The sequence below is a fragment of the Tachysurus fulvidraco genome, chromosome 25 (genome assembly GCF_022655615.1).
Source record: "Tachysurus fulvidraco isolate hzauxx_2018 chromosome 25, HZAU_PFXX_2.0, whole genome shotgun sequence".
Lineage (NCBI taxonomy): Eukaryota > Metazoa > Chordata > Actinopteri > Siluriformes > Bagridae > Tachysurus > Tachysurus fulvidraco.
In genome coordinates, this window is record NC_062542.1 from 14,098,164 (window position 1) to 14,110,197 (window position 12,034).

Sequence of the window (12,034 nt, forward strand, 5' to 3'; positions counted from 1 at the left end):
CAACAGTTTGCTAAGAAAAGCTGGTAGCCATGTAGGGTTCGCAAGGTTCATTTTACTAAAATTATCTTTTTTTTCCAATATTGAAGATGATTTTGGTCTTTCAAAGAAGTTCTGTGTAATGCATCATGCTCATTCATATTCCTTGCAGCGCTCATTGATTTATCTCATATGTGATGCATAGAAAATATCACAAACGATTCTTCTGAGTGAAGGTAATGTAAAGTTTCACAGCAACGGGGCAAATACTTATGCAAGTAACTTTATCAAGTCTGGGAAGCTGTACTGCCCCCATCTCCCCCCCCCCCACTTCAATTTTGTGTAAATTAATGATATACAATCCCAATGAGTCGCAAATGATACCTTTTCGGTTCCTATGAAAACTATGGAAAAGATCCAGAGGTGAAAACATAAGCCACTGTACTAACAGGATACTAAATATCCCAGATATTAGACTTATATTAGCCTTAACTGCTGGATTTGTACCAATCCACAAATCTTCCTTACGATTTTTTGTATAAACTAAGTGGAAAATATTTCTCATATTTTTTTATTAAGCTTATTTTTTATTATTAGGGGAAAATGTCTGTATTGGATCGGTAGTATTAGGTTTTAGCCCATTCCTAGGCCTTTGAAATATGGGAAAAAATCTTTAAATACATAAAATAGATGTGTTTATTTATTATACAGTATATTATCTTATGTGATTAACTCTTGTGGATATTATTGTGTCAGGAAGGGAAGACTGTGTTTTTTATGTGCACTCAGTTCATTCAGTATCTTTGTTGTTTTCTTAGACCTAGACCCAGATAACAAGTGCAGGAGCAAGAGATCTTCCGGTTATTGTGATATTATGACCTTGGAATGAAATTTGTTGGTGTTAAAGAGATGTGTTGCATAACATACATCCATTTATTTAACAAGGTTGAATATACACAGTTTATGAGAAACACATTACAGCATTATAGATATTTTTTCATTCTTGTCTGGTGTGTGTTGTATATACAGCATTAAATCCACCTACCTAATATTATGGCCAACAAAACAGCTCTGATCCTTCAAGGTCTGGGAATCTGGAGATGTGGGTGAAAGTAGAAAATTACTAAACACCTTCTGACCAATCAGATTCAAGCATTTAACAGTGGTGTAGTAGAACAACTTATAAACAGTATAGCAACCCATGTGAACTCAAGTGAGCCTCGGAGACTTGTGTTATCCACCTGCTAAACGTTCTTCCTAACTCCTGAAGGAATGCTGAATCGTGACTGCAGGTGCAAGAACAAGTGATGATTTGAAGGGAGCCAGGTATTGTGTGACGGACGTTTTTCCAGGCATTGGGAAAATATTATGTAGAGATTTGACTGTGATTTGAGAAAAGCTACTGAGTTTTAGTTCAGACAGTTGTCTGGCCTGTGTCTAATAAATCCTGCATTTTCTGCTCCAAACCTCCACAGAGCACCGGCCAAGCGAAGCATTTCTCTCTCTGTGTGTGTGTGTGTGTGTGTGTGTGTGTGTGTGAAGACTGAACTATTTCTATAGTCTGCCAGGACAGGATGCCCATGAGGTACTGTTTTTGCTTTACTTAAGGCCACTTTGAAAAAAGCAAGTATTTTTTCCTGTTTTGCTTTTCTTTTAGTTTGTCTCTATCCGTTCTACAGTATATCTATCCTGAGTCCTGAATCAGCTGTGTCTTGTATTTCTTTGACTGCAGAGTACATACTAGTGAGAAGTTAAACAGACTTCGGTCTCTAATGAAGTCTGTTGTTGTCACTAAACTCCTGTGTGCCAGTCAATGTGTGTTGGTGTTCCAGCAAGCTGTCAAAAAGTCACATCTTTTCCTTCCTGTCCTGCATTCCAAAACTATACTGGCAAGTTGATTGCTGTGACGCCTGCTTCTGATTGTGCTGGTCTCCTACAAGTGGAGAATTTCCTGAAGAAAGCACATCCGGGCTCTGAACTGTACAAAGCATGTGTTTTTTTCGGTGCTCTGATGTTCATCGTCCCTCTTTGGAGCTACATAGTGAGACAGGCAGACAGACTGACAGGAAGCTGGTGCTCGGTTTCTCCACAGTCTCCAGACTATAGCTCCAGTCTCAGGACTGATTATATTGTGGTCCCTTGCGAACATTGTACAGCTGTTTCTATCACTGTGGCATTGTTTTTAGCTCACACACTCTGACAGGACATTTTTCACTGAAACTACAGATATTTTGCAATAAAATTTTTCTTTTTTCCTTTCAAAATTGGTTTTGCTAAATCAGTGAGAGGGGACACGGTGGCTTAGTGGTTAGCACGTTCGCCTCACACTTCCAGGGTTGGGGGTTCGATTCCCGTCTCCGCCTTGTGTGTGTGGAGTTTGCATGTTCTCTCCGTGCCTCGGGGAGACATGCATGATAGGTTGATTGGCATCTCTGGAAAATTGTCCGTAGTGTGTGAGTGTGTGAGTGAATGAGAGTGTGTGTGCCCTGCGATGGGTTGGCACTCCGTCCAGGGTGTATCCTGCCTTGATGCCCGATGACGCCTGAGATAGGCACAGGCTCCCCGTGACCAGAAAAGTGGTAGAAAATGAATGAATGTATGAATAAACATCCACTGAACATCCAGGCAGCTCCTGCGAACCAAAAAACAGTGGCTTCAGACATGGGTTCCCTTCAGAGTCTGGTTCCTCTCATTCTTCCTCTCTTTCTACCCCAGAGCATCTCAGTAAGTTTGCCACTGGCCTGCTAATTAGGGATAAAGGATAGGGGTAAGTGTTAGAGATAAATTGTAAGTTACTTTTAAACTTTACCATTTCTATTCTGTTTCTATGCTTCTTTAAAGCAACTTTAAGACAATGTCAACTGTTAAAAGGTCTATACAAATGAATAGAATTAAATTGAATTGAAATTGAAAACTGCTGGCTGGTGGTCAGCGCCATCATTCTTCTAAACTTCTACTAAACTAGCCAACCTTCACATCTTCAATCACATACAATCGGCTGATTTATCGGTGTAGTGGTTTGTACAATACAAGGCTCACGCTACACAAGCATAAACCCCAGATCCTTTATTCTCACACAAATCAATGCTAAACTTGACCATCTGTTTTTCCTCACTTCAGTTTTAGTCTTTGTTTCTGCATCATTTTGTACAGGAAAGCAAGAGAAAAATGTTATGGATTGTTGGATTGGTTGGGAAAATGCAAGCAATTATCTGTTCTGCTAAGAGAACTGGGGTTGTAATAACATGGTTGCAGAGCATTTTGGAATTTGGGTTTAGTGTACCATAAAATTGTGGGTTCTTTGGAACAGAGCTATGGCCTGGAATTAAAATGTTCTGAGATGGTTGTAGTTTATGCATCAATGAACCAAAATCACCTGGGTTTCTGATTTGCTCAAATGATACTCCTAAGCAAGACATTTGACCTCTAGTGATATTACTATGTTAAAAAAAAATAGGATTTGAGTCAATAAAGTGACCTGAATATGCAGTGAAATTTTGATTATTTGAATTGGTATAAAAAGCTGCATTCATTAAGTCCAATTTGTTCAAAGTAAGAAAGTATATGTGTATATTTATTCAGTATCTATTGGTGTAGGAATTAGACTTGCTAATCAGATACCACTTTGCCACACAAAGGCTAATAAATGCTAAAGAGCTAGCCACAGTGAATCTTATTATTCAGTCTAGTCCATGCCATGGCTATTCTATCGTACATTTTGCCTTCAGAACCAATTTAAAAATGTAATTGTTGAAATATGTGAGCCACTTGTAATCAGTGGATTCAGTGCTCTGTAATTAGCATGCTAGCTGAGAGACTTCACCTGCTAATTTGGCTGTGTACTTTACTGGAATCATCCCAGGAAGATTGGAGAATGATAATCAGCAGATCTGGGACAGACATGCTAACAGGAAATGCCTTATTTTCTTATGTTAGTGTCATTAAAATAGTTTGTAGGACAGTCAAGCAGAGAAACCTCAATATGTCTCAGATCCACAGAGCTTGATTATCCTATGACACAAATGCGTATTCACAAAATAAAACATCTTTCAGAGGCTTTAAATCTTAAAGTATTTAGCAGATTTTCTGTGCTAAAGAAGCTCGACGTGTTCTAGCCCTGCTGCAGGATTAGTGTCTCAGCTTTATTAGATCTGTCACTGATGATCACAAAACACTTCTTTCTCCTTAAATTTTTTTTTTTTTTTTTACCCACAAGTAAAATTAGGAACAGTTTAAATCTGGATTTATTCATAGTGAATATATGTGGATAGTGGATACTGAATATCTTTAACCTCCTGGGAAAGCAGGCGTTCTGGATGATGGGAATGTTTTCCCTCAGGGACGGAGGCGTATCTGATTTTTGTCCTCAAATGTAAGCGAGCTGTAGTTTAGAAAATTATGTAACTTTTTTCCCTTATTGACTTGAGTACGTGTTTCGTTTTAGAGCCCGAATGTAGAAAATGAAGTGAAATCGGTATCTGTAGATCTTCACTGTAGATAATTTACCGTAAAAGTGTTTTATTGTGGTCTGAACGTCTGGTTTAAGCAATGTTCCAACTCTCAAAGTTACTAATTCTGAAATTCTCATACCTTCATTTATTGACCTGGATATGAACTTATTAGAATTTATTATAAATAATTAATAAAAACAAATGTATTCACAAATTGTTCAAAAGAGCAGTTACACACTTATAATTACTTAGGAAGATTTTTTTTTTAGTGTGTCGAAATTTACTGAATTGTTGCTATTTTATATACGAATAACTTTTCTTCAATTCAAATCAAAAATCGAGTAAAATTTTCAACTTGCTTCAAAGTAATGACTTGAAATAAAACAATAAACGTAACTTTATTCTGTATACTGATAGAAAATATCCGATTAGTCGATTTCCATTTTGCTGATGGAATTGAACTCCGATGTTCTAGGAAAAGGGTTTTAAAAGCTCTTGAATATTAACTAACCAATCTAATAATCTTTGCTGTTAGTTGCAAGGGCGTCGATTTGGGTAGGGACGGTAGGGACATGTCCCTACCAATATCCAGGGAACACTCAATTGTCCCTAGCAATAATTCGACCAAGCCTATGTATATTTATACATAACCACTGATATCCGTCTGTGTCTTGTGCTTTTTTACTTATTTCATTTAACATTTATCCAGGAATCATTAAATAAGATGAAAATATTTTACAACGGCGTTCTGGAAAAAATAGCGCAACTTGTGGAACACGAACGGTTAACAGATTTACCCCCGCAATGAATCCCGCTTCTGTAAATCAACTCTCTAAAATGATTGGCCTTTGCCTTCTTTGTGTCCTGCCTCTCTAACCCACGTCGCTGTTTGATTGGCTTTGTCTTTCTCGCTAATGTGTTGAGGTCGGCTGCAGCTATATTCCGCTGTATGAAGCAATATGCAACGTGATTATGCAGGTTACCATAACAACAGTTTTATGCACAAAATACGGGGAATGTTGTCCCCACCAATGTCAAATAAATTATGTCCCACCCAATGTCAAAATCAAACTTTCGCCATTGGTTAGTTGGATTGCTTTCATTTACGGTCAGATAGATTAAAAAGCGTACACTGATTCTGTAAGATCTCTAAATCTAAAAAAAGGACAAACCTGATTGACCTCAAGTGTTTGCAATAAAACAGGAGACTTGGTATTTTGCTGGCTGTGCAGAAGCGAATGTGTGGTGCTGATAAAATAAAAGAACAGATAACACTTTCCTCATGCAACAATCTGTCTTGTCAGCATTCGCCGACATTTGCGAGATGATTTATTTGGTTTGCTGACTTCCTGAGCTTGGTTTGTTCTAAACAACTAGGAACCTCCGGCTCCTTTTGCTTTTTTTTTTTTTTTTTCCATAAATTGTCTCAAACCTTGAGCTTATACAGTATAGTGCTCCTGTATCTGTATCGCCTTTGTAATCTTGCTTCTGCTGTTGATTGATTAATTAACGTGTTTCATTCATTTTCTGCCTTGATATTTTCTACTGACATTTGACTCTTGATAAGATAATTCTCTTTTCACTACAATTTCTGCTTTATATGTGATATCTAATTATTTCTGCTTTCTTCTGTTTATTTTTATTAAACAGGGATTCCTGCATCGCCTCAACCAGTATGCTGTCACTAAAATTGATAAAAACATCACAGAAGAGACTGTTAAGGTAAGTTTGCTCCTTAAACCATGATATATTTTGGGGACTTTAAGAAAAACTAATGTTATCGGTGCAATCCACTAAAACACTGCAGACTGCAATTAAATCCAGACTGTAAATAGTTTAATTTTGCATGAAGGTGAAAAGACAGGATGATACAGGAAGCAGCTGGAGTTTATTTCAGCCGGGGGAGGCTGATGAGTTTGAAGAATTTGTCGCAAGGCCACGAGCGCTTGTGACGCACAGCGCTTGCTTACTTTGGGGCGTAAACATGGAATCTGTGCGTCCTGCTTGTTTTGGCTCATACAGCAGAGTCTTTCTTGGAGGATGTGGTGTGTGTATGTGATGCTGTGGGTCACAAAGAGGTTACGGTTAACAAATATCAAATGTAGAAAGCAGCAGATACTCAACTGTGTCTAGACTGGACTCTGAGTCTTAATCTTAGTTTTAGTCTAAATCTGCTGACTGTTTTAGATTATCGGGTACAGAAACCATTCTTTATCACCCAGGAAAAATGTTCAAAAATTCAGACACATGCATTCTGTTACATCCATGGATTTGTATTATTAAATTTGTATGTGCTCCCACCAGGTGCTGTTCTCCAACCTGGAGGAGATCCGGTGTGTGCACAGAGACTTCCTGACCATGGTGGAGGAGCTGCTGCAGCCGGACCCACACCCTCATCACGAAATTGGACGCTGCTTCCTTCACTTTGTAAGTGTCTGAAGATCAAACACATGATGACATTTTTTCTTTCCCATTCTCATTCTTTCTATTTACCTTCTGGAATAAAGTAAAAAAAACAAAAAAAAAACAGGAATCATCAACTGGTTCACCACATTTCAGATCCATACTCACTTTTTTAGGAAGTTTTTTTGGTTACTGCTTAAGCAATCAAATGTATTTATGTCCATTATCTAAATATGAGACTAGCTACAGTTCTGGTCACTTTAGCACAGACAGGAAAGTGATAACAAATATTTAACTCCAATGTATATTTATTTATATATGATAAATATTTCCCAATAAATATTTCCCAAAGGCCAAAAAAATGGAATATGCACTTCTATTTTTTTATAGCCATAAACCAATAAAAGGTCAATTTTAGTTAGATTAAAGAATTAAAAAATTCAAATACCAGTTAACTGATAAGATTTAAGATTCATCCAGAGAAGTGTTTGAGTGGGCGTGGCTTATATGAGCTTTTTTTACACAACAGCTAGTGTTCCTGTACTAGATTATCTTTTATATGCTAGTAAGCGTTCACTGGAGCTAAAGACTTTAGCCTCATTATAAAATATGACGTAATTATGACATATGAGCAACATTAACAAGCGTTACAAACGTTTAGCTCCACCCCCTTTGCGTCTCTTTACAAAATCCATGTAGACAATGCACATTCGCCAGTTTTTCAGTCTACTTTGTTCTTAATGTTGTGGAAACTTTTATGTTTTTTTTTTTTTTTTTTTAATCCTGCAATAATTTACTCCTTTTAGAATATTTTTCTCATGGCACAATCCACATCACACACTTTTACACACTTCATGCTCTGTAGCACTGAGTTCTGCTTCTACTTTATCATCGAATCGTAGCGTGACTGAAAAAATCCGATTGAAAAGCCACATGTTTTATAACAAAGTGTGTAGCGAGGCTGAAGTGGTGGGTGCAGCTGCGGTTATGGTTCTGTCCTGTCCCTTTTCGAGCCCTCGTTTTTCTTATCCTCGTCTCTTTGTAGTCTCTCTCGGGAGGGTTATCTCTCAGTGAAAAAAACCATTCATGGTACATTCCATGTGTATGTGATATATCCTGGGGGATATGAAGTTTTCAAGATCCGAGAGAGAGCTACATTAAAAGTGGGTTTAACTACTGTATATGGAGAAAAGCTACACAATACTTGATGAGATTAAAATCACAAAATTTCAATTTTTTCAGACATCTTATACAGAATTTATAACTGCCTTATAAATTGCCAAGACACAGGTGTCATTATAAGGGTTTAAGTTTTTTTTTGGATAACTATAACATATGCTCGTCTTGGCCACCTCTAAGACACGATGCTATCGCCAAACATCTGGACAGTCCATCACAGTGGGTAGAGTACAATCTCTAATCTACTATTCTATACTTAGACAGGTGGCTCAGTATGCTAATTCTCACTATTAGACCTCCCATGAGCTGTAATAACACCATCAAGCCAAGCTAAGTTAAATAGACACTTCCTCTGTGGTAGGCCTGCGCAAAGACGATAGGCAGAATCTTTTAGTGCCAACCATTACTTAAAACATAATTCAGCAATCACAAGATAACCGCTGCTATTTTTGAGAATAAGTATCACCCTCTCTATGACTGACCACAGCAAATAGACTCTGTCACACTGACTGATGGGATTAGATTTAAAAACATTTTTTTTTCCAGCTAAGTATTCGAGTGTGTGTCAATCTGCTAGGGTTCTGTATTGCGTCTATGTACACATATTCCACAAAAAGCCAAAGTAACAAAAATCCATAGTGTGTTTTATTTATTTCTAGCATTGGATATTTCGTGTGGTCAAACATTTCATTTCATCACTTTAAAAGTAAACAGTAATTGATGTTGAGAAGCCATCAGACTTCTCAATAACTGGACTGTACTATACTGAGCACAACATACGCACACATCATCTGTATGGACTGCATAGACCCTCAGCTGTTTTTGCACATATTGTACAATATCTCAGCCATTACGCACATACTATACAATATTTCAGTCATTTGCTGTTTTTTGCACAACTCTATATATTATGCAAATGACCTGCTGCTAAGAAACTGTGTTCATTCTAATGTTACTGCACGAAATATTGTTTGAACATTCAGTATTTACATACAGTATATACGCTGGTCGGTCGGCGCTGTTTCTGTTACTGTTTACTGTCTTTTGTGTATTGCATTTTTTGTACTTTTTGTATTGTCTTGTAACTTTGTCTGCACTGTTTTTTGTCCTGCACTGTCTTTTGTCCTGCACTGTCTTGTTTGTCTTGTCTTGCACTGTTTGCACCAGGTTGCACAGTTGCACTTTAAGTGCGCTGAGGTTACAATGTGTAATAAAATTAGGACTGTCTGGTAAATTTTGCAAGTCTTGAGTCTAAAGATGAATCAGTATTTATGTGTAGAAAGTTCTGTGTATTCAGAGTCTGGTTACGCACACCTTGAGTTAATCTTAAACTCCCCACTGAGATCTACATGTAGTTCATGCTTGTGGTCTCTTACTAATGAAAGAACAAGAGATTTGTCAAATTTACATTTAGGGCATTTAGTGGATGCTCTTATCCAGAGTGACTTACATTTTATCTAATTTTTTTTACATTTGATATGACTGAGCGATTGAGGGTTAAGGGCTTTGCTCGGGGGCCCAGCTGTGGCAGCTTGGTGGACCTGGGAATTGAACTCGCAGCTTTTCAAATGGTAGTCCGACACCTTAACCACAGAATCCCCACTGTACCACTGTAACGTGGTGGCTTAGCAGTTAGGTTAGCACATTGAGCTTACTGTCCACCTCTGGGGTTGGGGATTTGATTCCTGCTTCTGCTCAGTGTGGAGCTTGTATGTTCTCCCTGTGCTTTAAGGTTTCCTCTGGGTTCTCAGGTTTCCTCTGCTTACATTGACTACAAAGACTTACACTGTAGGTTGATTGGCATCTCTAAATTGTCAGTAGAGTGTGAGTGGGTGTGTAAGTGTGTGTGAGATTGTACCCTGACCAGTGTATCCCTTATCTTATGGCCCAAGTCCCCTGGGAAGGACTCATTTGTGCCAAGAACCCAGTGTGGGTTAAGCTATACAGAATATACAGTAGATGGATGGATGGATGGACATTCCATATTCCAGTGGGCTTAAGTTCAATTTCAGAGTAAGTAACTGTAACACACCCTGAGTAGCATTAAAGTTCTTGTGTGTATTTTTGTTTGTGTCCTCAGAGAGCCAGGTTTCAGGTTTACGATGAGTACTGTGGAAACCACGAGAAAGCCCAGAGACTCCTGCTGGAGCTTAACAAGATCCGAAGTGTTCGCACGTGTCTTCTGGTAAGTATTCGCATCAATCTCAGTCCCTTCTTCCTTTACTGAAATGAACAGTATTGATTATTATACACTATATAGGTTCTAGAGAAGAGATATATACACTCGCATACCTACAGTACTCACACCTCGGTGCACTTGACAATCGTTCATGTCTTTAAAGCTTCATAAAACCAGGTTGTGGTTCCGAGCAGACCTACTGTATGAATCCACCTTTTTATTTCTAACAATAGCAAAGACAAACCACGGTTCTTTCTCCACTTTCCACCTGGGATGATCTTTACATCCTTCATGTGCTTTTTAAATATATTAGAAGTTAATAATAGGGGTATAGATGAGGAATAAGTAGCACGTTTGATGCTTTTAAAAGAATTTGATTGAATCTGCAGTTTATGGCCTTGACATTGTGAACATTGGTGGTGTACTGTATAAAGCTGCTGAAGATCTGATTATACACAAAGTATACTGTAGCAGCTGAGCCTTTGGTTCTGTCTTACTACAATTCCCGTTGCTGTGCCATATGATTCTGTTTTAAATCTTTGTCCTTTAGTATTTACTTTATTATTATTATTATTATTATTATTATTATTATTATTATTATTATTATTATTATTATTATTATTATTGTGCTGCTGCTTTGTTCTATTTTTGTGCATTTTGTTGTGTGTTTATGGCTCAGATCTGGTTCTCTTTGGATGTGTCTAGTTAATCTTTGGTTTTGTTATGGTTCTCTTATGTGGAATTATTATTATATTTTAATTATTTTCTTTGGCCCTGTCTCACTGCCTTTAAGATTTGTCTCTTTGGTTCTCTGTATCTTTCTTTGCTATTTGGTTCTTACTCACAACTTGATGATTCTGTTTTTCTTTTTCTTTTTCTTTCTTAGTACATTTCAGATTTTGTTCTGACCCTGCTTGATATTCTTACTGACTTTTGGTTTGAAGCCATTTGGTCCTGTATTTGTTTGTTCTCTTTGGTTCTGTTTAGGGCTGGGTGATAAAACGATAATGATATGTATCGAGATAGACACGTGATCGATATCGTTAAAAAATGTGTTCGATAAAACGTTCGATATTTTTTATTCTTTGTCGGAAGAAAACAAGTTTGGTTGCATTAACAAAGGCATTCACTCTCTGGTAACCTAGCAACGTAGGGAGTGACACACTAACAGCCAATCATGTAACAGTATCAAGTTTGGTTGCCCCATATCGTAGTCTTGTGCTGGTCTGCTGGATTCCTCTTCAGTAACTGGTGACTGATAAGCAGAAAATGAGCCGCAGCGAGCGAGGAAATTGTAAATAAAAGAGGAAAAGTCAGCATGCCAGTATGGCAGTTTTTTGGATATTATACGTTTAAAATAAAAATGTTTAAATGTAATATATTTTTCTCCTGGTCCTTATTTTAAATGGGTCATAAGAAATATCAATAATTATCGATATTGACCAATATGAAACACTGATATCATGATACAGTTTTCAGCCATATCGCACAGCCCTAGTTCTGTTTCATTATTATCGTCCTCTCTCTGTACTCTCAAGTTCTGTGTAATTGTTAATAGTCGTCTACCATTTCTACTTTTTTTTATTTTTACATATGTTTCTTTTTGTTTCTTTAGTCTACAGCATGTTTTCAGATCTTATTGGTTCTTTTATTTCTCTGATTCTATGACATCCATTGATTTTCTTTCTTCAAGCGCTTTTTGTTTGTGTCTAGCTCCTCTTTAATTTCGTCTTAGCTTTTTATGGTACACTATAAGGCTCATTGGTTCTGTTCCATTTTTTTTCTCTCTCTCTCTCTTTCTCTCTCTCACTCTGTTGGCTCTTTGACTTTCTTTGGTTCTATCCTA

At 37.5% G+C, this 12,034-nt stretch overlaps 1 protein-coding gene across 1 annotated transcript in view; it reads left to right on the plus strand.

Moving 5' to 3' along the window:
- The window catches only part of prex2 (phosphatidylinositol-3,4,5-trisphosphate-dependent Rac exchange factor 2), a 106,537-nt gene that overhangs the window by 12,659 nt on the left and 81,844 nt on the right, over positions 1-12,034 (plus strand). The window contains exons 2-4 of the mRNA XM_027174633.2: positions 6,078-6,149; positions 6,732-6,854; positions 10,090-10,194. Coding sequence (XP_027030434.2) covers positions 6,078-6,149; positions 6,732-6,854; positions 10,090-10,194 — 300 coding nt within the window. The remainder of the gene's footprint in view (positions 1-6,077; positions 6,150-6,731; positions 6,855-10,089; positions 10,195-12,034) is intronic.